A 26,805-nucleotide genomic window follows, 5' to 3' on the forward strand; every position below is an offset into this window, starting at 1 on the left:
TCATTAAATAAATAAAAAGAAATTGAACAACGGGAAACATGACCTTTTGTGCTGAGAAAATGCTGAGCTCTCAATACCACTGGAAACAGGCCACAGTGTCACCCTTTAATTAAAGATAATGATGGGAAACAGAGCCAGAGCAGGGTTTCTGGTGGACAGGTAGCCTCCGAGCATCTATGGGCCTTTTAAGACCTGCGTACGTACAGACGGGTAAAGAGCAAAGGATCTAGCAGCCCATCAAAAAGAACATCTTTACCCTGAGCTGGATCAATAAGCTCTCCTCTGGCACTGAATGACCGTTGACCCCAAAAGTAAGGCATTATGGGGGCACATGGAGCTATATAGCACCGGAGGGACCATGACCATTTATTCTTGATGTGCTTTAATCTATTGATTTATACCACAAGTCTTCAACAGGGGGCCTGGGACTCCTTTGTGATGGTAAATCTTCTTTCTTTTACATTAAACACAATATGTTATACAATATGTGGTGGGGAAAACATTGAAGACCCCATGTTTATACATTAAAAGGAGAGGGAGGACAACAACTCTAATCATATGTGGGTTTGCAGGAGGACTGTATGATATCACTTCAAATCAAAATGAATGAATGAATGAGGATTATAACAAATGTACATAGAGAAAAATAAATAAATACATAAAAAAAATATATATTTATTTAAAAATGTTCCTGTTTATAAGTCTGTTATTGGTTGTAAATATCGGTTTCTATATATATTTTCAGTTCATTCCCCAGCCCTAGTTTGTTGACTAAGCTGGAGAGGTGTCATGGTGGATGTATGACCGTGATGACTGCTAGCTTGGAGATCATTGGTGTTCATGATAAGGCAGACAAATAGCACCAAGGACTCCCTGTTGAATGTATGCGTGCGCGCGCATTGGGAGTTCACTTACCTGCCGTTGCTCATCTGGCGAGGCGAGTGTCGGACGTGCTCAGCCGTTTCGGGCCGGTCAGGCGAGCGTGATCGACTGCCCAGGACTCGACCGTGCGATTGATTGGAATGGTCTGATGTCAGTGAATGTATCTCTGAAATATCTGAAAATTGAAGGAGACTAGGTTAGGAGAGTGGTTCTCAAAGTGGGGTCCGGGGACCTCCAGGAGTCCTTTCCAGTGGCTCCAAAGCAAGAATTTGTGTAACCAATGTAATCCTACTGTATATACCGAAAATAGCTGATCTACAAGCTCAAAACTAAATAATATTGATCAAATGTGACAAACAGTTTAACAAAAAAAATCTTGTATGGGGATCCCTTTGGACAAAATTGGAATGCTAAAAGTAAGGAGAAAGTTGATGATTCAGGATCTCCCTTACTTTCCCCAAATGCCTTTGAAACAGGATTGTGGCTCATGTGAACACTCTCAGCCTCCAGCTGTTTCCAGCTGGGAATGATCTTAAGCCTGATATATACTTAAGTTGTCCAGCGTCACGCACCAAAAATAACCAGTCTACAACCTCACAACGCGTTTGTGAGCTTGTAAGTTGGCTATTTCCGGCATGCAACACTGGCACACAACTAAGCATAAATAAATCAGGCTTTAAGAAACATTGTAGAACAAAATCTGAAAGGACGCACTGCTGTGCCGTGGTAGACAAACTCAAAGTAACTGAGTCAAAGTAAAGATACTCCTACAATGTGTGTATATAATGTTTTATTTCCTATTATTTTGTATCTGTGTCCTTTATTTTGTAACATGTCTGAGCCGAGCTGCTGTTTGTTTGGTCTGTCATAAAATGTAAAAATGTAAAACAATATTGAAATATTGAATAAAAATATTACTGTAAAAAAATAAAAAAGGTATAGGTACTCCAAATGTAAGTATAGTACTCAAGTAAAACTTTGCTGTGTGATGATGCCTCACCATCTCTGTCAGAGTTGTTGGCGGATGGGATGCTGTCATCCATATCAGGAATGTTAAGCAGCGTGGCTCGCTCGTCTCTCTGCACCACCATTTTTAGCTTGCCTTTTGACCTCTCAATCAGCTTCTTGGCATCTATCAGTGACAGGTTCTCAGTGACAGTGCCATTGATCTGGTGGAGGACAGGGAGCAAATGGACATCATCATCTTCATACAGTAACTCTGGACATTAGAACAACATCAAAGAATCACAAAGGGCCAAGTTCTCCTTTAGGCCTGCATCCAATCCAGGGAGGGAGGGAGGGGGAGAGTATAATGATGGGTAAAGCATAATGATCCCCGTAGGGAAAATTGTTCTCTGCATTTGGACCCATCGTATTTAGGAGCCGCGGGTAACCACCTAGGGGGAGCTCAGGGAGCAATTACAGATTCAGTGTCTTGCTCAAGGACACTGCAGCACGAACCAGGAGGAGTCTGGGATCGAACCTGGGAACTCCCAGTTCCCTGAGAGTTCCCTGACGGCACGCAATCATGCACAGAGATGGGAAAAGTACTCACATTCTGTACTTAAGTAAAAGTAAAAGTACTTGTGAAAAAAACGACTTTGGTAAAAGTAAAAGTACTCATTCCAAATAATTACTCAAGTAAAAAGTAAAAAAGTATGTGCTTTGAAAAGTACTTTTAAAGTAAAAGTAAAAGTATTTTTACCGTATATTTCTAGAATTTGAAGGATATTAAAATTAAAAGATCCCCACCAAACACGTCTATGATTTGAAATCTAAATGCAGCAGTGTTTTTTTAGACTGAGTACCAGTTATAGTCAGATAATATAGTACAATCATTATTATTATAAAAAATAAATGTACAACCCACAATTTTGTAACCCTTTTTTTAAGTGTCAATTGACCACCAAGTAGTCCTACACCATTATGACTGGTGTTAAAATACAGATAAGGTTTCCTAATAAGAATGTCGTTTTCATTGTTCAATTATAATTATAATACATCTCACATCCACAGACAGACAGATTTCTGACTGTTACTGTAAGATGTTTTGCATGTCTGTCACTGGACCCCAATGTAAATAAGCCATACTGTAGTCGTGCTTTTGCTATGCGAACTGCTAATCAAGTATTCAATCAATCAATTCAAACACACGCATGCATGCAAGCGCATGAGGGCACGCGCGCGCGTGCCGCGCACACACACACACACACACACACACACGCACACACACACACACACGCTAAAGGCTTTTGCGAGGCAAAGATGACCGAAGCTACAGTTGTGCAGACTGCAGACCATTTTTTCCACACAACTTGACAGAAGCACTACTTTATCTAGCTTGCCCGTTTCAAGGCTACACTTTATCCAGCATGAGTTAAAAAGCACTGCCACTGACTCACCTAAACTTCGGAGCTTCAAAAAGAACGCATTTCCAACGCGTGTGCATTATGGCCAAAGTCGTGTGTTCATAATCCAGAGTTATAGAATCCACGTGAATCGTGTTGACATGTTTGAAAGCCACGACGAGATGAATGGTTTACACAGCATTGTCATGATGGTAGAATTAAACCAGACTCTGAAAACCGCGGATTTCAAAATAAGAGCACAAGGTATGAGGCTATTATGTAGCCTATCTATACTATAATTTTGCGAATGTCTGAGTGAGTGTCTGAGTGTCTGTCTGTCACAGCGTTTCTCCTCGGTGGCTGGAGCAATTGATCTGAAATCGCATCACCATAAGCATATGAACACACCTGACATAACTGTGAAGCCCGTTTGTCACTTTCACAAATCGTATGCTGTATATTAGCATTTTTATGGTGTATCTATATCTATTCTGCATCTAGCTTGAGGCGTTTCTCCTCAGTGGCTGGAGCAATTGATCTGAAATCGCATCACCATTAGCATATGAACACACCTAACATAAATGTGAAGCCCGTTTGTCACTTTCACAAATCATATGCTGTATATTAGCATTTTTATGGTGTATCTATATCTATTCTGCATCTAGCTTGAGGCATATCTATTCTGCATCTAGCATGAGGCAACATGTTTAACCAGTGTGTGTGTGTGTGTGTGTGTGTGGGGGGGGGGTGGGGGGGGGGGGGGGCAGCGGTTGTCTGGCCCTGTTACAGATTTTGTCCAAAATCATGCAGATCGGTACACAGTATCTCTGTAGCCATTAAACGAAACGGGTATTTCTTACATTGATGCTCCTACATATTATCATGCAAGCACCAGATAAAGTTACTTTCCATCCCTCATATACTGTGTGCACAGTGCACATCCCATAACCCACACACTGCACATCATTTCAGAGCTCATATCTTTGAACGGGTAAGGACTAGTATGATTAGTTTTATTTGTTAGTCTACTTACAGGAAGTAAATAGACCGGTTATGGTGCTTGCCCTCCCTTGCCTACTTGACACAGTGTGAATCTCTCACTCTGGCCAGCAGCAGAGCGTCATCGCAGCCTGTATGCATGATGATCAAGCACTCTAATCATTTTGTTTGATCTGCCACGCATCGGCGCAACATTAACATACCGGTATAAAACCAAAGTAGCGAGCCTGTTTTGAAAATGTAGCGAAGTAAAAGTACAGATACTTGTGTTAAAATGTAACAGATAAAAGTAAAAAGTACTCAGAAAAATAATTACTCAGTAAAGTACAAAGTACTGAAAAATGTACTTCGTTACAGTAACGAAGTATTTGTACTTCGTTACTTCCCATCTCTGATCATGCACTTGTTCCAGTGCTTTTACTGCTGTCAAAGACATTGAGCGAGAAAAAAACAAGTTTCTACATTTTAAATGTAAAAGTTTGCAACGACTCACTATGAACTTGACACAATGTAAAGTGTTTTCCATGCATATCCTTAAGTTGTGCAGTGAGTGGTCAGGAACAAAGGCATACTGGAATGTGTGGTATTCCTTCTGGTGAGCAGGCATGCTAATGAACTGTGACCTCACTCCGCAGGCTGCTCCCAGCAGCACACAGATTAACACAGCAGACAGATGAAAGTTGATCAAAAAGGACCCCTCCCACAACGTCTCACTTTTCTTTCACTCATTCTTCCAGTCCCATTCCCTCCCCACCCTTCTGTCTGGGCCCTTCATTTCTTCATCTCACTTATCTGTCTTCCATCGTCCCTCATCCACCCATCACCACCTAACAGACAGACAGACAAACAGACAGGTGAGGTGAGTGTCTCTTACCTTTAGTACTACATCTCCCTCCTGGATGTTTCCATCTCTAGCAGCCAGGCTCTCAGGAGAGATGTCCTTCACAAAGATGTGGCTGGCCAACCGCAGCCCATATTCTGCTTTCAGAGAGAATTAAGAAATGTAAGAGATTATACAGTAAGAAAACACGCAAACCACACCAGAGATGTCTTTTGATCACTACAATAAAGACATGCCGAGGATGTATTCCTTGAGAGGGGACCAAATGGTACACTTGTACGAGGTGCAATTACATCACAGCCATTATGTTACAATTCCAGTTAAATTGGCATTTCACTTCGAGGCAGAAAGTAAGTGGCACCTTCATTCTTCCGGGACTTGACGAGGGTGACCTTGGCAGGTCTGGGCGGGGCGGACGAGGCTTGTGAGCGTCGGTCAGAGCGTGGAGAGATGCTCCTCTCCCGCGAGGCACTGTTATCCCGCCTGCTGCTGCCGCTGTTGCTGCGCTCGTGGCGCCTGCCGGGGCCCGCGCTGCTGCCGCTCGCCCCGCCGTACGCCACGGTGCCGCCATGCCGGTCGTAGCCGCCGTCCTCTTCCTCACTGTCGTCCTCTTCTTCGTGCTCAGACATGGTTTCCCTGTCGCCAGGCCGAGACACAGGGATCTGCACCTTCCGTTTCCTACGGATGGTCTAGAGGTGGGGGAGAGGGACGGAGGTCTGAGTGGTTAAGACACAAAGCAATGTCTTTGGAACTAAACTACACTATGAAGGTTTATCAGGGATGATTCAATCGATCGACAGATTCCAATTGATGTGATTGGTGGTCTCTAAATCTATAGATATAAATATATCTTATAAACCAATCAAAAAAAAATATATATATATATATATTGATATTAAAAACTTAAGATAAATAAGACCAGATAACATACATCTTCCAATTGACGTGATTTGTGGTCTCTAAATCTATAGATATAAATATATCTTATAAACCAATCAAAAAAAAAAAAAATATATATATATATATATATATATATATTGATATTAAAAACTTAAGATAAATAAGACCAGATAACATACATCTTATAATATATATATATATATATATATATATATATATATATATACCGGTATATATGTATATATATATCATAAAACAATCACAAATATTTTATATAAATATTAGCCCCTCATTGCTCATCGGTGTTCATTAAGCCATTTGTAACTGTGAGACTGTACAAATGATTTAAATGAACACGGAGGATTTTACTGTGTTACATATACTGTACATACAAGACTATACAAATGATTTAAATTAACAGTGAGGATTTTACTGTGTTACATATACTGTACATAAGGAACTTACTATCTTTGCATTCTTGCCACTCTTGCGGAGCTGTTGCACAGCGTATGCATGCTCTACGTTGTCCATAGAGACAGCATTGACCATAACCACTCTGTCATTCTCTCTGGAACAAAAAGGGAAATAAAATGGGTCAGTTATCACCAGTAGGGTAAGTCAGTGGTTCTCCACCTTTTCAGGCCGCGACCCCCAAAATAATCATATTTTACCTGGGGACCCCCCACCCTGACGAGCACTAATAGTTGAGGCATTAGATTTTGTATAACACGGTTCTATTGTGAAAATAGGCGTTGTGAGCATGTAGATTGGCTATTTTCACAATTTCTGCCTCAAATATTTGACAATTTGATCAATGTTTAATTTGTCATTTTAGAGGTATTACAAATTCCTTAAATTGACACTTTAAAAATGTGCACATACCCTCTATACACTTAAACGTTATGTTGAGTTGTTTACTGTTGAGTGAGAAAACAATGTTTCACATTAAGTTAATCATCTGACGTCCGCACTGCTCTGAAATTGTTCTTCAATGTTTTATGTTTTTATTTTTCTGCTTTATTGTAATCATTTTAATTATTTATTTTTATTATGTATTTTTTTTTTTTTTTTTACTTTTCTCTGTTAAGCACTTGTGCTTCATTTTATGCTATGTAAAGCACTTTGAGCTGCATTTCATGTCATGAAAGGTGCTATACAAATAAAGTTTTATTATTATTATTATTATTATCTGGGGACACCCCAACATAATTTGGGGACCCGCTGGGGGTCCAGACCCACAGGTTGAGAACCATTGGGGTAAGTCATTGTCAGGCTAAACACAGTGCTATGCAGTAGGGCTGCACAACATTTTATTGTTTGGAAATATTTCAAGTTTAACATTGTCACAATCCTCACAATATTCTGTTAAAATAAGTTGTTGTCAATCATTGTGAAACCAAGGTAGGTTGAAAACTACAGTGATTAACAGGACACGATATGTTCTTTATGCATAGCAATGCCCATTGTGAGATAAAAACAACAAAAACAAAGAAAACTGTGAAGCAACTGATATTTCATGTACCATGGAGGAGGGGTGCTCAAATGGACCCTCTGGTAGCTTTACTTACCTTTCCTCCAGTCCAAGTACATATGAACATGATTAGGGCTGTCACGATTATGACATTTTACATGACGATTAATTGTCACTCAAATAATTGTGATTAGCGATTTAATTATGTTTTTGTCGACGTATTTGACAACTTTATACTTAAAAAGATAGTGGAAATAGTGGAAATAGACGATCTACATCTAGATCTTCTATTCCCACTATTTTTTATATTATTATTTTTTTTCTTAAAAAAATATATGAACATTTTTCAACATGGAAACGATTATGACGATTATGGAAAATAATCAAGATTATGTCAAATAACTGCGGTTAGACGATTATGTAATAATTGTGACAGCCCTAAACATAAGGCTTTACTCTCAGTACTGGTTACTTACTGTAACAAACCCTCCGCTGGTCCTCCTTTCAACACGTCAGAGATCACTATGGATGTCTCTCCGCTCTGGAAGTGAGGGTTGTCCCGGCCACCTGAGATGGCAATGCCAAAGCCAAACCCGGGGGCCTGAACGCACACACACACACACACACACACACACACACACACACACACACACACACACACACACACACACACACACACACACACACACACACACACACACACACACACACACACACACACACACACACACACACACACACACACACACACACACACACACACACACACACACACACACACACACACCAACTTATTACTGACAAATTGACTTAAGTGCATCAAAGCGTTGACATTTTAAGTTGGCATGCATTCGTTTCTTATCTCAATAAAAACACCACATCCTTACTGCAGAGCAATTACGAGTGCACAATGAAACTATTGTGGAAAGCCAATTGGAGATTCACTATTGACAGTACACATATGGCACCAATAGCAGAGCCAGAGCCACATCCTTGTGATTAGTTCTCAGTAACTGCTAGAATGTTTCCGCTGTGGTCAGGGGTGTCGCACCAAATTCTGGGCCCTGGGTACAAGGATTCACTGCGGGCCCCCCATGAATGTTCTTCATAGAATGATCTTGTAGATCTGCTATTTCTTTTAAATCGTGAAAAGTCTTTGAATATTTCTGATCCTTCTAAGGTTTTTTGAAAAACCTGTTTCTATGTCAGTGGTGCTCAATATTTTTCATGTCAAGGACCCCAAAATTATATGTATTTGGCCACGGATCCCCATCTCAAAATATTTAGCTCAAGGGACCCCCCCCCCCAGAAGCAAAATTTGAGTTATAAATGCTTAAAAAATACCTATATTCAAAGATTTGCACACATTTTCACGACCTTAAAACAATAGCAGATCTACAAGCTTGCAGCGTGGCACTCAGTGCAGCACTGTGAGCTTGTATATCTGCTATTTTACAATAACTAAAGTATACAATTAAGGCCCCTCCACTTTGGGCCCTAGTAACTCAATTCCACTTCTCCCCCCCTTGTGACGCCCTTGGCTGTGGTTTGGAGGGCCACAGTGATATGGTGCAGACAGCAGAGGAGAAACCCATGTGATGCAACTAAGTGGCTGAATCTTACAACCACAACAACCACTCGGACTGTACCAATTCCACAGCTTCAAGTAAAATACACACTAATTAGATTACAGTAAGCTGGTAAGTCTAGACAGGTGCTCTCTGCAATGCAATCCCATACCATCACAACATCAACCTACTACAGTTTGCAGCAAACGGTTGTCAAAGTGGGGCAAATATGAGATAGGAAAAGAATATTATACCGGTATTATTATTCTCTTTTTTCCCCCCCAATTAAAATGTAATTAAAATAAGATTATCATCCCAGTTTAACTACTTTCAGCCTGACATACTATTTGGAAAAGGGAAAAAAGGGGGTAAAAAAAAAGAAAAAAGTAAAATAGTGAAGAAAATAGCTGACCTACAAGCTTGTAGATAGCCTATTTTTAGTGTGGCCCTGCACGAGTCTATTTGTCTAGAAGAAGTGTGTCTGCATGTCTATCCAGAGCTAGCTAATTTCTGTTTGCACATTTGCAGTTCACAGAAGTACCTCCCCAAACCTTTTTCACGTTTTATATTTTTTAAATATTGAATTTGAATCTTATGATGGAAATTTAGAGTCAGAGACCCACATTGGAGCCATGGGATTCCCATATGGATCCATATGAGTCGGTTTATGTATACAGTGCATCGCCATTTCACAGTAGGGGGGCCACAGCCAGAAGCTATGGCTATTTGGGGGTCCTTGACATCAAAACATTTGGGAAACCCTGGTTTAGAGTGACTGCATCCGTAACACAATGTTTTAACACTCGATCATACACTCGCTATGCATCGCCAGCCTGTGGTGCCTGTAACGCACACTTCCTCCATAGGAAATGAATGGTTTGAGGAGGTGATGTTCAGAGTTTGGTTGAACACACAGCAGCAACGCTGGCACAACAGAGCAGCAAGCACTGAGTGACCAGGGTGGTTGTAAATTATGACCGTGCTTGCCATCTAAACTGGGCGCATCTGATGAGTAAAAGAAAACAATAACTTTGATATTGTCGCCTCATTTTCAGACTTTTGTGGTCGACGTCTGTCCATTACTATTATTTATTGGACTTTTATTGCACTCAACGAGTCTCCTGCTCCCGTCTGTGAGTGTCAGGTGCTGAGCCCCGCCCTCTGGTGAAACAGAGCAGAGGAGGGAGAGAAACGTAAATGGATTGACATTTTAAAGAGTACAGCAGGGGTCTTCCGACGTTTTCAGGCCAAGGACCCCTTAGTTGAGAGAGAGATGAAGCAGGGACCCCCACAACCTTTTCAGAGATTATAATATAGTTTCATTGTTTGACAGCACAATCATCAGTGTATTTTGGATTCATGTCAATTTGGTGGTGGTGGTGTGCTGGTACAGGGGCTGCACTGCGACTCAGCGTGTCATGTATGCCTTGATGTGTTGCTGACAATAAAGTACTATATATCATATCATAATTTGTGTTTTCAGATATTTAACCACTTGAACCACCAATACTTAATAAACTTGACTCTGTAATTAGTGTGCTCTTTTTTCCCCACAGATATAAAAAGCTAGATACCTCCTCCGCCGCTGCAGTTCATTGGCACGACTGGTCAAACAGGACTGGCGGAAGTGCAGACCTGTGGAAGGCGCAGTTGGAAAGAGGGAGTCTTGCTAGTCTGATTGGCCTACCGAGCGTCCCATTCTGTCACGCCCAAGGAAGCGTCCTTCAGAATTCAGGAAGCTTGCCAGTCCTCTTTGACCAACACCCCCTGTCGGAGGAGGCGTCTACCTTTATATATCTATGTTTTTCCCCCTCTACAATAAACCTTTGCTAAAAATAGCTAATCTACAACGCTGCGAGGCGTTGTGAGCTTGTAGATCTGCTAGTTTTGGCGAGTAAGGACACTAGGGTTCATATAAAAGAGGAGAAAAAAAGTTTGTGTGAAGATTTGGTGGCCCCCCTGTAGTAACTGTGAGGACCCCTAGGGGTCCCAGACCCCCTGTTGAAGACCCCTGTATTAAAGAGTACGGTCTATGAAGTGAGTTTTGATTTATTACCAGTAAGACTCCCTAATCGGGAGATAAGCGACCGTTGGTCGCTTATCTCCATAAATAGAGCAAAAATGTGTTTTTCCAAAATCTTCCTGATCCATGTTGTTGACATGAGTGTAGACATACTGTGTAGTGATTTTCGTGATTTTAGGGCAAAATCTGAATCGGCCTCATGGTGGCGCTAGAGGGCCATGTGAGAAATGAGGGGTGGGGTCTCCTCGCCGCCAAGGCGGACGAATAGGTACCGGCCCCGGCTCTCCCGGTCGCTCCTAGCCCGAGTTACGGCATTTTATGTGAGCTGCAGTGGCAGGGGGTCCTCCACTGGGGGCGCCACCACTTTTGCATCCGTTCTGGAGCACCAGGAGTGGGTGGTCCCCGGGAATGCCCCGTGAGCAGCCCCGTTGGGGTGGTCATTTGGTCATTTTTGCACATTTGGTAATTTTTTACACCTGGGGGTCCCCCAGGGACCTGGGGGTCCCCGAAACTCCGGGGGTCCTTGGAGGTTGTAGTTTGGCAGGCAAGGAGTGTGTGTGCAAAATCTGGCATGGATCGGGGCAACGGTTGCAGAGATATGAGCAGGGCAAAAGTGTGACGTGTGACGTGTGACAGAGGGAGTGACGGAGGGAGTGACGGAGGGAGTGACGGAGGGACAGCCGGTGGAGGTTTGGATAGTGTGCAAGTAACTGCGACCTACGGTCGCAATAAAGATTTGTTATATAAATAATTGACCCCTATACAAATGGGGGGGCTCTCTCCTTTCCGACATGTCACCACTCCGAGTCCGACAGTGACTTCTTATTGAGTGGCAACACTTCCATAGTGTATGTCGGAAAGGAGACATGTCGGAATGGAGAGATGCACCCATACAAAGGGGAAACACTGACATGTTATGGATCGCTGCTTTAAGAAAATATATTAAAATATTAATATATGAAAGACAAAAAAATGCTTTTTGTTTGTCAAAAAGACAACTGGGCTCTCTCTCTGTGTTTTGCTGATTGTCATGCTGTTGATCCGATGTGACTGATTTGGCTAATGTATATGGTATACATGTGCATTGGATCATAAAGGGCTAAGTGCACAAGGACAACGCTCTTCTTTCAGGCTCTTTCCCTAAAAAGTTAGGAGAGGAAAAGCCACGACTGGCTGCCAACATGGAGGAAGTGGAGAGCAGTTGGGAGGAAGTGGACACTGATTTTTGTCTTCCTCAGACCGCACTTCCTGCCATCTGGATTCCCTCGCCATTGTTTCAGCAACACACATCCTGCTGCTGTTGCAGCTGGCTCCCACACACACACACACACACACACACACACACACACACACACACAGAAGGATGGACAGTGGACGAGAAAAGGGGAGAAGGAGTGTGAGAGACAGAGCGAGAGAGCAAGAGACTGACAGACAAGACTAGACGAGACAAGCGACCCAGAGAGAGAGAGAGAGAGAGAGAGAGAGAGAGAGAAAGGTGAGGTGAAGAGGGGTAGATACTCACCCTGTGAAGTGTCACAGTGTGTTGTTCCCATATGACAGTCTCCTCCATCGCGGCACTCTGCAACACAAGACAGGTACGAGTACAGGGTCAGCATCAGAGAGCAACAACATTTTACATACTGGATTACTTCACAGCCACGTTTACATCACATTACATCTACTTTCAAGCGGGTAGAACGGTGAACTACACAAAGCGGGTGCACGCACGGCACGCGCACGGATCACGCACGGCACGCACACGTAATCCGTGCATGAGCTGGTTAGCTGTCACAGATTTATTTGAAACTTTGGTTCCAGTAGTACAATCTCAGAGTTACAGAGGTCCATTAGGAACTCCCTCAAAGGAATCCAGAGGGGCCCTGGACCCCACTTTGAGAACAGATTTTTTTATATACAAATACATGTATATCATATACATTTTCCCACATACAATATTGCAGGGGTCTTCAACAGGGGGTCCAGGAGGGTCCTCCAAATCTTTGAGTGATAGAATTTTTTTTTCTCCTTTTTCATATTAACCACTTGAACCCTAGCGTCCGTATTCTAGAACTTTAGCCAAAAATAGCAGATCTACAAGTTCACAACGCCTCACGCTGCGAGGCGTTCTGAGCTTGTAGATCAGCTATTTTCAGCAAAGAGCTTTGGTGTAGAGGGGAAAAGAGCAGACTAAGTAAGGTCAAGTTTATTAAGTATTGACAGTTCAAGTTGTTAAATATCTGAAAACACAAATTGACATGAATCTAAAATACACTGATGATTGTGCTGTCAAACAATGAAACTATATGAATCTATGAAAAGCTTTTGGGGGCCCCTGGCCCCGCTTCATCTCTCTCTTAACTAAGGGGTCCTTGGCCTGAAAACGTTGAAGACCCCTGCACTATTGTATGATTGTATTCAACAGAATACATAGTGTATACACTAAAACAAACTGAAATAATACTACTAGCTGTCACAGATGACCTAGCATGACACACTGTTCATGCTTGTGGCAACGTGCCCAGGTTGATACATAACTGTGGCTGAGGTTGACCCTAAACTGGACCTCTCTCAAATATATGAAAAAGAAATGATGTACGCCATTTGCACATGAGTAAGCAGCCAGCAGATTTTTGTCTTTGGGTTTGGTTTGTTTTTTTTGTGGTTGGAGAAGTTCATGCAAGGTGAGCCTCTGAGCTCGCCTCTGGCACCATCTAACTGCTTCTCTGGCCTGCCATGCTGCATTAGCCTAATGGTACACTACACAGGCAAAGGCTCAGAGACCTAATCAAACACCAGAGGTAAGTACACACAAATTAAATCATCTCTCTTTATTCTGTTTCGTATTCTCACATGTTTAACTTCATTCAAGTTTCTGCTTACTGTCTAGGGCTGTCACGATTATGACATTTTACATGACGATTAATTGTCACTCAAATAATTGCGATTATCGATTTAATTGTGTTTTTGTCGTTGACAATTACATTTCTGTTTGGCTTGTAGATGGTAGATATGACACATAAACCAAATATACAAAGAAATGAAGGACATATTTGACAACTTTACACTTTAAAAAGAACATTGATAGTGGAAATAGCCGATCTACAAGCTCACAGCGCGTCGCGTAATAATTATGTAATAACTGTGACAGCCCTTCCCCTATTACGGTCTTATATTTTAGTGAAGGCTTTTTGCCCTCTCCATCTTTCAAGCCCTATTCTGCAGTGTCATTTCCTACAGGATGTGAAATGGCACCAAAACATGTTTAATCATCGTAATATCTGGTCCGAGATCCACAAAACCGCAATATGCAGAAAAAACAAAACCCAATCCCATGAATAGGGATAATTCCCAGTTTTGAAAACACCACTCGACACATTCATTCTTATTTGATGCTTACACAAATATTTATACTTTGTGTCAAAAGAGCAGTATCGCACTTTTGTAGAGCGAAAGTATCATGACATACCATCAACAAAATAAACCTGAATGTTGTCCCAGTTTTCAATTACAGCTCTGCCCTGTATTTATTCAGCTGACGAGGCAGCCGTGTCGAGGCCAAATTATACTTTCCGCGTCTGCAGAGCCACGAGGGTCTGCATGACACAGCCCGCGCAGTGTGCATGCCTCCAAGAGTTTGTGGGTGCGTGGTGTACATTTAATGCTGACAGGTACGCCAAAACTGGAGAAAAAAAAAAGCTTTGCTTAAAAAGGAATTTATTAGCATCTGAGGTCTTCATAGATAAATAACAGTAACGCATGCACAGAAATGATTTAAATAAGACAGAGTTATCCAGGAGGAAGCAGTATAACTCTTCCTCACAATGGCCGCTTGCACAAGTGCTTCACTTGCCTGGAAGAAGGTTGTGCCTGAGTACAGTGTTGTGCTTGCTCTTGAACGCATGCAGGTATCAAACAGAGATATGTATGTACAGAACCGTGTCCACTGTCCGTGGACTCTCGTGGCTACAAAGGCACTCAAAGTATAATCAGGCCTTTATCCTGTCTGCCAGCTTGTGCCTTCAGGCTCTAATGACACAGCTGGCCGCTGCAGGCTGCTGAGCACGGGCCAACATGGTGGGTACCAGGGTAAGGACGAGACAACATAAGAGACTAAACACACACTCAGCCACCACACCTTCTGCAATCATCAGCTTTCTTAAAGATGATAGGCCCTGTCGTCAGTCCAACCCCGTCATCAATGTAATCACGCTCTCCCTCACCCCCTCATCACCATCCTTAACAACCAAACCATAACTACCATCTATGGCAGCATCATTATTATCTTCATCTACAGCGTCATCTGGCCTTTTTCTAACCTATACAGTCAGGGTATAGGTTAACATCAGTACTGCTGGTAGAGTACAGTATGTGCCCACTGACATGCAAAGGTAAAGAGGAGGACTGTTAAAGCGAACGAAACGAAGGGGCGTCTGTACAGCTGTCTGTCAAAGATTGGACAGACGTGCTTGTTGTGCTGTAATGAGTTTTGAACAGCAAGTCAATGGTGACAACTGAAACAGAGTAAGAGAAATAGTACTAATAGGATTTGACCAAGACAACTCTGTTAGGCAATATAGCATGAGGGTTATGGTGTTTATGTCCACGACTGTCTCAGATACTGTAGGAAATGTCGGTTAAGGATGTACCGTAGTTGGGAATTGTCTGGGGTTTCACTTACTGTATGAGATTCAATCTACATACCCTTTATATATCAGCTTGGGAAACATTCTACTGATAGCAAAGAACACCAATCCAGTGGGATTAGCTCAATAAAAGGAGTCTACAGTCAACAGGGCTTTAAAGCAGAAGCATGTTGTGGATGGCTGTGGTGTTTCTTTGAGAAGTGGGTTACACCACAGGTTGTGGTGAACAAAAAGTTTAACTCTAGCAAAGCAATACAGCCCTGTCCCCCTCTTTCATTCCTAGGCACTGTATTACATTATGAGTCAGTTGACCTGAACCTTCTTTATCTGTAGAAAGGAACAGTTAACCCTTTGACCCCGATTTGCATGGCGGCTCTTGTGTTGATGTTATTTATGTCTATAATTGGCGCAGAGGGCTTGGGTCTCCCCAATCCAGACCCCTCCTCCCCAGTCCGTCCATTCGTCTCCCACAGTCACACTGCTATTGTGTGAGGGGACCTGACCCATTTAGCCAGTGCTAACCCCCCCTCTCCACCTTCTCTCTTCCCAACACACACACATTCCTCTGGGGCATTTTGTCAGACTGAGGGTCATATTCAATCATCCTTCCATTCATCCATTCACTGATTCATTCATTCATTCATCCATCCATCCAGCAGTGCAGGCAAACAGAGCAAGCCAAAACTATGACAAACAACAGCATGTCTGGGTCATGTGACACGGTAGGCGGGCAGGTGGCCTTGTCCTTGGCCCGGGGGGTGACGTTGAGAGGCGGGGAGGAGGAAGACAGCAAGGCCATGGCTGATGCCTTACATACGTGCCACACAACAGGACATGCCACGCTGACAGGCTGAAAAGCTCTTAATGTGCATTGTGCACTGTTTTTCTCAATGTCTCTTTCTCCCTTGTTCGCTCCCTCCCTCACTCTTAGCAACACACCCGTGCACTATCCATGTTAAACCGTCAACTGGAGGCCTAATCCTTTACCAAAGCGAGCAGACATATGACACATAAAAAAATACCCCTTCCTCTCCGCCAAATCCCAGCCACACGTAGAGTGAGGTCCAGCTGTATGTCCAGCTGTTGCCCATGCACACATGGACGCTCGCACAGCCAGGCTGTCATCTGCATCCCTTTGGCCGTGCTAGGGGCGGCTTATACCGTAACAGGGAGTATGATCCATGTGGGCGTTGGCCTGTTTGCTCCAGCTAAAGACCATAGGTCATTTAACTGAATGAGTCAGTTAAAGAGATAGCAAACTAATAGGCCTATGTTTTTGTGAAGTAAGGATATCACAAAAAGAAATAACAAAAAGAAAATTTTAATGTGTTTTCTCCTGAAAGATTCTAAGGGCAGCAGCTCCACCACATGAACTCATACATAACACTTCGAGTTCAGTTAATTTGATTAATTTTTTGTAACTGTGTCTGATAACATCGTTGCCCTTATGTGCACTGTACAGCAGTTCCTGACAGACACAAAAGATCTTTTCATTACAACAGTGACACAATCCAGCCAATCTAATCTAATTATGCTGAGCCAGTGAGAATGACTTAATTCTAGTAGAGTAGACTCAAGAGCTGTTGCATGGAATCAAGTTGGGATTGCATGCGATGCTTCCTGGGACAAAACTCTGAGCACAACATCTACTATTTGTAACCTGATTTAATATGCTGAGATGATCAGGTAAGCGCAAAGGTATTGACCGGCAGGAATATGAAGCAATGAGCCACTCTGCAAATACAAGCTTCAACTTACTCACCATCAATTCCATGTCCATGGCATGCAATCTGCTAAAGAGCATAAAGATCCGTCTTGAAATCATATTAGAAAAAGCTATAGAAACAAAGTTGTAAAACAAAACAGCCGACCCATAGAAAGGTGTTACCCTAGTCTAGGGTGAGCGTCTCACAGGAAACCCATAGACTGTGATGAGGCCGTGCAGCCCAATTCATACTTCGTCACACAGCGGTGTCCAAGCTCACAATGTGTCTTAAGCAGCGGCGATCACAAATCAATGCGTAGTGGACGGCCACTGTAAAATGTATATAGAGAAACACAGAGAGGGTATACAGGTAAGCATGTGCGTAGCCACCCTCGAGCTGTAAAGTGAGTGTTTACTCCACTGAGGCTAAAGCCCTGAATCTCAGATGAGATTAAGATAGTAATTAATCACCAGTGTGTGCAGCAGTGATTATCATGCAGGCTGAGTGAATGTGAGGTATGAGCAGGCTGATGAAAGAGGAGTCGGGTCTTTTCAACTCACACATGACAAGAAAGGTATGGAGATGGGAGCATCTGCAATAGCAGCTGGGGCAACACATGGGGCAGCAGGTTGGGAACTATTGTATAAGGGATTGGGGCTGGTACACAGTTAACCGTGTACACAAAAGTGCTTGCACATGGGGGGAAACGTTGGGTCTCTGCTCTAAATGTAAACCGTCTTGAGACAAATGAATTTAATTGAATGGTTGGTTATGCTGATGTTCTCAACTTGCGACACAGCAATGATATAATAGCAACAAACAAGCAAGATAATGACAGCGCATAGAATTACATTAGGCCTAAAAAAAAAAAACTTTGGTTTCCGGTTGGCTGTCATTTTAGGGCTGAGTAGGTAGGGAAATTTATTTTATTTTTATTTTTTTGTGGGCAGGATGGGTATCAAGGAATTTTATTTTATTTCATCATGGGAAGGATGGGTAGGTAGTTTTTTTTTCTTTTTTTTTTTTTTCCTATGGCAATGATCGATTTGTTTCTTTTTTAATATATTCTGTTTTCCTGAGTTACCAATTTCTAAATCATTAAATGGTTCATGTACACTGCACTTACAAAATAGTGTCTGAAAACAACAAACAATAAACAATTGAAAACTTTGAATAGAATGTCCACACACTGGTTGAATACTTTTGAGTTTTAATTCAACTCTAAGTAAAGTACCAAAGTAAAGTGCTGTATCACTTAGGGTTGGATACGGTAACCGCCGTACCGCTCCATGCCGCTCTGTTCTGGGCCGCGTACCGCATGTTTGGAAGCTCTGGCCGTCAAAGGAAGAGTGCACTTCCAAATCGCGTCGGAGACAATTCCTTACTGGAGCAGTACCCTCGTAGCCTAGCAGCAGCGTTAAACTTTCTCCATAATCCACATGACAAGTATGTTTATACATTCCTTGTCAGTTTCTTTTTCATTCATACGGGCGGAGCGTGAGGAGGACTAAAACCGAAAACGAAACTAGTGCTGGGCTGCTGCAGAGCAGACGCTAGGGATTGTCACTTACTACTTTTGACTGCATTTGCAGCAGCGCACGTGCTCCGTCGTTGTTCTTACAACCTTTTCTGTCAAGTCTGGTAACTAAACCTGCCTACTTGTTTATATCACCACTCAATCAATGTGAATTGCGACGTGAGTTTACAGAATCACACAATCTACCCCGTCTCATCGTTTGATTGTTCACACACAGCATGTAGTGTCTGAGAGGCTGCTGTTGTTGTTGTGCGCCGCCGTCTCCTCGCGATGACGCAATGACGCATGAATAGTAAAACAAAACATTTGCGCACATGATATTTTAGACGAAAGAAAACTTTGATTAAACTTCGCGAATGTGGTCGCACCAAATATATTTTTTGTAAGACGTTTTTGATCGACTCGGTCGGATTTTGACTTAATTTTATTTATTTTTTTATTTTCACTCCAAATGCCAATAAAATCATCTGGGTCGCACGTATTTAATAGGGTCGGTCGCCAACCGGAAACCAACATATTTTTTTGTTAGGCCTTATATGCTCAACATAACACATCTGACTTTTTCGTTTTGGCAGACCAAAATTTCCACTTAGACAGCAGCCCTAAAATTCTCTACATAGGTAAACCCCTACTTCACTTGAAAGACGGAAACTGATTTTGTCGCCAAGACTCTGCTTCAACAAATAGTGCCCTCCACAGAGAAGCATCTTCAGGCCTGGGCCACCAGTGTGGTGGTCCGGAAACCCTAGGCTGCAAAGCCTGACAGCGTGTTGTGGGTTGGGTTCGAATCCCGATCCCGACGAAAAAGAAAATGAAAAAAGTGTGAGTATGAAAATCCCTAAAACATGCAGCAAAGCATTACAACATGCTGCACTATGCATTTCTTGATGGCTGCAGCTCAGCGATGAGTAACTACCCAATAATCTGATGTACATTCCACAATATATGCACACATATTTGGTGGCCAAAACCAATGTATGATGTATAATGAAAGCAACGTTTTATTTTCTTACAGCAAAAAAATAAATAAAAAAAGGGAAAAAAAACTGTTCGTGTAAAAATGAACAAGAAAAAGTTTAACTGACAAGTCAACAAGTAATGTAGAACAATGGTGAGCCTGAAGATGCATGAACTGTCGATAGGCTGGTATATTTATATATTCACATTAGGGTTGAGCTCTGGCCAGCAAGACTCTGTGGTGCTGGGAAAGAATGAGCAGGCGTTGGTATTGGAAACACACACACAGCCATGATCTAAAACTACAGGGCCTCTTTGTTCAAACTGCAGCCCGTCTGGTTGGGCCCAACCCAGCCCAGCCTAGCAGTCCAGTACAGATCATAACAGCCCACTCAGGACCTTCAAAGGCCTGAGATCAGCCCCGTTTTCCAGGTTGCACTGACTGATTGACAGAATGCCTGACTGAACAGATCATAATAACTTGCTGTGGAAAGCTAGGATATATACAGCCAGGTCTGGCATTCAAAGCTTCTTTGTCTGTCTCTCATTCAATACCAATACAATTCAAAATTGAATTGTCATGAGAAATTACATTTTACATTGCCAAAGCAAGTGTGAAATAAAACAGTCAGTACTAAGAAATGCATGTACAATTCTAAAGGAATAAATTAAGTGTAATAGAGCTGTGTCACACTGCAACTTAGAGGGCTTACATACATACACCAAAGTAGTCCAACCGATGTACCAAACCTTTTTCGTCTCCCTCACACACACGCGCACACACACACATACATTTCTAGTCGTTCCAATAAACAAGAACCGATGCAACAGGTGAGGATGAGGTCATCTTATGGTGTCTGATGTCCTGAGTTAACAGGAAGTGCAGGAGAGCGAGTGACAATGCAGGCCAACAACACAGTCTCTAACGGCTGACAACCAGTGGTGCATTACTCACCACTTTTCCTCCCACAGACATCTAACAAGACATTCCAAACAAATGCTTCATGCAGTGGGTGTATCAAAACACACAAAGCTATGGCGCAGCAGTGCACAACGGGGCAGTCCAAGATAAAAGACCAGAGTACGAGAGGCCAGGCCAGACGACTCCGCCATCATGTGCCAGCATTTAAAAAAAGAAAATGCTTTAGAGCCAATTTGGTATGGAACACCGACTTCTGAGGAGTTTTGTACAGTTAATACTACAGTGCTCCTTTGTTCAACTACGACATAGAAGGTCCTTAGCACTCCTTTGTGAAGTATTTTATGAAAACCTTTCAGTATTACTTATGTTGTAGAGAAGCAGTGTTAGACTAGTAGCGTACGGTAGATCCCTGACAGAGCCTTAGGTCAGTGTGCCTGCTCTGGTCTGATAGTCTCAGGCAGGAAGTAGACCTAACCAAGAGCAGCCAATGGAACACACAGGAAAACTCAACTTCCTGTTTGCAGGAAATTGCTTAGGCTTCCATAGAAAAGTCCCTGTGAAGAAAAACGACAATTCCTGCTTGCTGTAGTTGACCTCATCTTGAGATCGTTTCACGTTGTCTATGTCAAGGCTTGCGCTCCAAAGAATGTCACTGAATGCAGGCATCCTGTACTTTCACGTCCATGAATCAATAACCAAGAATCAACAGGTTTTATCTGTACAGGTTAGGTACAACCTCTGACATGCAAGTGTAGTGGTAAGTAACCTGTTTGAGTACTAGTAGTGACAAATAAACCTTGAATGAAATGTACACATCAGCTCCCTCTAACGATTGTATTATTCAGCCAGATAGGAGGTACTCATAAAGATCTAACAAGGCATCATGCAATCACTCTACAATAACATTGAAAGATGATCTTGTAGGGGAAGTAAATGATTTGTGGTCGAACATTTTATTATGACCAAGGGTTAGGCTAATGATTGTGTTCAGACTAGTACATGTTATGGGAATTGTGAACTGAATCATAGATTGCATCCAACAATGACACATGAAGAGATCACTGCTGTAACTGCCCTGAGGAGGAGCCATTCTTTACCTGTCATATTCACCACACACACACACACACACACACACACACACACACACACACACACACACACACACACACACACACACACACACACACACACACACACACACACACACACACACACACACACACACACACACACACACACACAGTTTAGCAGACAGTCACAGTCAGGCACAACCATGTTGTCACATCATGAGAGCTGCCTCTATTATGTTTGCACATTTGATGTTCTATATTCCATCTTTAAAAAATACTTGGATCTCTTTTGTATATTCCATTCCATCTTTAAAAATACTTGGATCTTTGTTTTTACTTTTTTACCCTAATTGTCTGCCATGTCTGTAATTCTTCCTTTTGTAATCTTCTTTGCTTGTTGAAAGCTGCCTGCAAGTAAAGCATATCATTACGCCTAGCGCAATGATATGCTTTTCTTGTTTAATCGTATATCGCCAATGGGAGGGAGAATCCCTGATTGGTGTTTCTGTTTTCCTACAATGATATTCATTAATTAAGCTGTTCTATAATATGCAGCATATGGTCCTCTCATAGAGCCCCGCAGCACGAGCAACGGGGGCAGAGATCTTAGTTTGCCTGTCCTTTTCATCTCCATAATATGCCCGCAAACAATAACGTTGCTCTGCGCTCCATAGTAAACGTAATGGATAAGGATATGATTTGGAGATTTTGGACTGTGATATAAAAGATAAGATGGTGTTATTCACTGAACCGTGATATCCTGTTATGGATCCACCCCTAACCCTAACAGATACATACTTCTCTATCAAACTGCAGTAACATTAAATTGGGGACACCAATTCTGTCCCCAATGAAACTAGTTTAAGTGCCGAAAAGTGTATTAGGCACGTGAGAGAAGGATAGACTAACATGCATGCACAACAGCACACACATACAAATCAATTTTAATACACTAATACTTTAACAGTGTGATTCAGAGGAGCAGTGAGCTCTCGCTACAGTGCTCTGATTGCAGCTCCCATGACTCACTCTGGTGTACTGGGGTCAAACCACCGGAATAAACACCTGGGACAGCTTGGTTTTTACAGACACACACGCACAATGTGCATACACAAGCACACACATGGACAGACAAGCGCACGCACGCACACGCACACACACACGCACACACACACACGCACACACACACACACACACACACACACACACACACACACACACACACACACACACACACACACACACACACACACACACACACACACACACACACACACACACACACACACACACACACACACACCCCTAGACACATCCCAGATGTCTGGTAGGACAGTGCTGCTGGCATTCCAAATACTAATTTCAGCCAAGATAAAGTCTTTACACTTTAGCAGATGCCAGCTAGCAGCAGACCAGCATTTTCGACCCACCACAGCATTGACCATATTTCACACAGTGGCCATTTTGCTCTTATGTCATTCTCAGGACACCCCACCCACTTTCAGAATATGACATAATTGGATAAGAGGCACGGAAACTGGTTAAGGAATTTCTTCCATTAACAGATGCCCACTGGATCGGGAAGTAGGAGGAGGAGAGGAGAGTTTCATATCCAAGACCACAGTGTGTCTAGCCGATCAACAGCGGAATGGCCAACACCTACACTGCCACTACCATGCACATTCCATGTCAATGGGGTCATTATATCCATGGCAACTATCTACAGTATATCTTGTTGGATGGATCCCAGAAGAGAGAATATGCAAGCCAGAATGCAATGTTGCATCTGCACACATACATACACATTAAGTTAAGTGTCTGCAAGGCAAGCAGTCATCAGCCAACACATGTAACGACATGAAGCCCACTCATGCAAGCTCTCACATTCTGTTCATTTCCCGAATTAGCATGTGCCGTGCCATGTGATGCTATGTACATGGCTACTAACCTAACGCTATCGAAATACCTTCATCATGACCTTCAGGGTGTAATTGTAATAGAAAGACAGAGAGGGAGCTGTTGCGTATGTGTGTGTGCGCACGTGTGTGCGCGCGTGTGCATGTGCACGCCCACATGCACGCCCACACAAGTGTGTGCAGGGGACAGAAACTAGCCAATAGACAGATGATGACGCTTATGATGATGCAACAGCGCATGGGTCAGCAATGATGTGCTGACCACTCAAAAACGCTGCGATCAATTAGTGTCAAACATCCGCTCTGTTCTGTCATACAGGACCCTGAGCAGAGCGCTGGTGGACAGTAAGTAATTTTTCTTAAGTACTTTATTTTATTTATTTATTTATTTATTTTTTAAACAAGCTAATGACTTCAAGTGAAGGGACTCATGGGACCCAAACTTGCAAGGTGAAAATAGCTTATCATCAAGTTCACAACATGTCGCACTGTTGTGAACTTATAGATCCGTCATTTTCAGAATCTTTTTTCTTAGAAGAAAAAGGTCCTTTTGCACGCCTACAGGTACAGGTGCGTTGGAACAGTGAACTTGACGAGAACGCTGGCAAAATAAAATAAATTGTAAGCGAAGACAAGTGTGCGGGACTCCATTTCTCTACTCCTGATTTTCTTTCTTAAAAATAAATAACATTATAAATATATATAGACATATACACACGCACGCACGCACACGTGCACGCACGCGCACACACACACACACGGGTGAGATGCCATGGGCTCGCGTGGCACACTTATTTTGCTGAACACGCGCGCGCCTCATATGTACACACTAAACACACACTTAACAATAAAAACAGCGTGCGCGCATGACGTCATGAATTTAGAGGACCCACACTTGTAAAATCCATATCACACCACTGCACGCACACACACACACACACACACACACACACACACACACACACACACACACACACACACACACACACACACACACACACACACACACACACACACACACACACACACACACACACACACACACACACACACACACAATCACACAATTTGTTCTAAATTTAAATACAGCAGTATGTTGATATTAAAAAAGAATAAGCACTTCATAATTTGTAATTTTGAATGCTTGTCCAGTCCACTGACAAACACTCCTCAATGCACCCATACAGTACCTACTAAATAAATACAAAACCTATAATCTGGGATTTTGGATTAAAATGTTAATCTGAACCATTTGCTGCCATCTCATGAAGGAAGACAAGTCTTGATGGATGGTAGGGATGCAATTTAAAGCAATTTACTTGATCGCTTGTCCCATGTTAATGATCAACTAATTGATTAATCTATATAAAATAAAATAGAAACAGTTTATGACTAGGACTGCACTAGCTCCTCTGACCAGAACTCTAAATACTCCCTAGAGTCTGTTTTGGAGTCCTGTATCTAGTGTAGGCAATGTGGTTTTTGGAGATAGAAAACCACCACTACTTCAAATGAGGTCACACATAAAGGCATTTCCACAAAGAGCACATTGTGTTAGGTCACAAACACATGGTTTCCGCATTGTAAAAATTCGAACCACAATCTCTTAAATCCAGAGACTCTTCCGTTTTACTCAATCTAGTGTCAAGTAAGAAATCGGCCTTCCGGTATAAGACCTGCGTTGACTAAGATACTAGTAAGACACCTCAGGGTGACTTGTGACCTCAGGGTGAGGTCGTGCCAATTCTTGGCCATCTGGCCAGTGATGTATATGGGACCAGTTACTCATATATGGAGACCCCTTCATGATATTTAGGTTAAGTCAAAACTCAAAACATGCCCATATATGGACATTACCAAATATGGGCATTTCCATATATGTCCTTAAATTGATAACATAATATCCTTAATAATGTCCTTAATATTGACAATATAGGAATCTCCATATATGGGCATAAAACGTACGTTAATTAGTAATGCCAAGCAGGGCCTTGGTGAGTTAGGGCCTTGGTTTGATGCCTGTGGATCTCCATATATGGGCATAATGGGGAACCCTAACATTCTCATTTTCGGCCTGGGATTTATGACATCAGAAATCTCCATGTATGGGCATAAAAGGTTTTTTCTTTTTCTGGGAATGACCATATATGGTCTTTTATACCCTGAGAAATCTCGTAGCTTGTCTGACTGTCAGTATAGGAAGTGATGTCACGTGACATCCTTTTTATGCCCATATATAATATGAGTCATTCTGTACCACATCACTGTGACTCACTGACATCACACTGACATCACTTCCTGTACAGCCAGACAGACAGTCAGACAGACAGACAAGCTACGAGGTTTTTCAACAATAAAACGTGTTATAAAACACATTACCATCTACCAAAAGGTTTTTATTTAAGATGGCTTGACTCTGGCAGGAAGAAAACAGAGGAAAGGCTGAATTAAAGCAGGACTTTTCATTCTGACAAATCTGTGTGCTGGTCTGGTGACCTACACAATCTAGGTTCGGGTGGGAGTGAATTTATTTTTGACCTCCATTGCAGCAGTGATGAGTTTTGAATTGTTAATTTTCTCAAAAAGCCATGCTGGTAACAGTGACGGTCAGAGCAAGGCCTGCATAATGCAAGCAAATTTAGTGCCATCGTTGTCTGCAATAAACATTAAAAGAAATAAAAACAAACATACGGTCTGCCATTAACAGTCAGTCTTATATTATACCCACAGCTGTCTAGTAATTTGATCCATATGGTTTGATTTGAGAACTCTGGGGTCATAGTTGATATTGGGATGGCTACTTGTAGTTGTAACCTGTCAGTGAATTTTCTGATGAGTAATGCCACTTTACAATGAAAGTTGAAATGGTCCCTATGAAACAAATCATAGGTTAACAGTTAACAACAGCAGCATGGCCTTCTCTGTATGAAATAAGGACCTGGTGGTTCTGTAGGTGACCCAACCATGAAGGACATGGATAGTATAATCACTCATGTGGAGTCAGCTTCATCAGGGGTCTTTG

General features: G+C 42.3%; 1 protein-coding gene across 12 annotated transcripts in view; it reads right to left on the bottom strand.

Moving 5' to 3' along the window:
• Positions 1 to 26,805, bottom strand: part of tjp1a (tight junction protein 1a) — an 80,197-nt gene that overhangs the window by 36,391 nt on the left and 17,001 nt on the right. For 6 of the 12 annotated variants that reach the window (XM_080730824.1, XM_080730823.1, XM_080730831.1 and 3 more), the window contains exons 2-8: positions 12,555 to 12,611; positions 7,918 to 8,042; positions 6,436 to 6,538; positions 5,432 to 5,759; positions 5,104 to 5,207; positions 1,883 to 2,051; positions 916 to 1,057 (exon numbers count right to left, since the gene is read on the bottom strand). In XM_080730824.1, coding sequence (XP_080586950.1) covers positions 916 to 1,057; positions 1,883 to 2,051; positions 5,104 to 5,207; positions 5,432 to 5,759; positions 6,436 to 6,538; positions 7,918 to 8,042; positions 12,555 to 12,611 — 1,028 coding nt within the window. Of the gene's footprint in view, positions 1 to 915; positions 1,058 to 1,882; positions 2,052 to 5,103; positions 5,211 to 5,431; positions 5,760 to 6,435; positions 6,539 to 7,917; positions 8,043 to 12,554; positions 12,612 to 26,805 lie in introns of all 12 variants that reach the window. The other 6 variants (XM_080730822.1, XM_080730828.1, XM_080730825.1 and 3 more) reach the window with 1 other exon arrangement.

This window comes from Nannobrachium achirus (genome assembly GCF_963921795.1).
Source record: "Nannobrachium achirus genome assembly, chromosome: 7".
NCBI lineage: Eukaryota > Metazoa > Chordata > Actinopteri > Myctophiformes > Myctophidae > Nannobrachium > Nannobrachium achirus.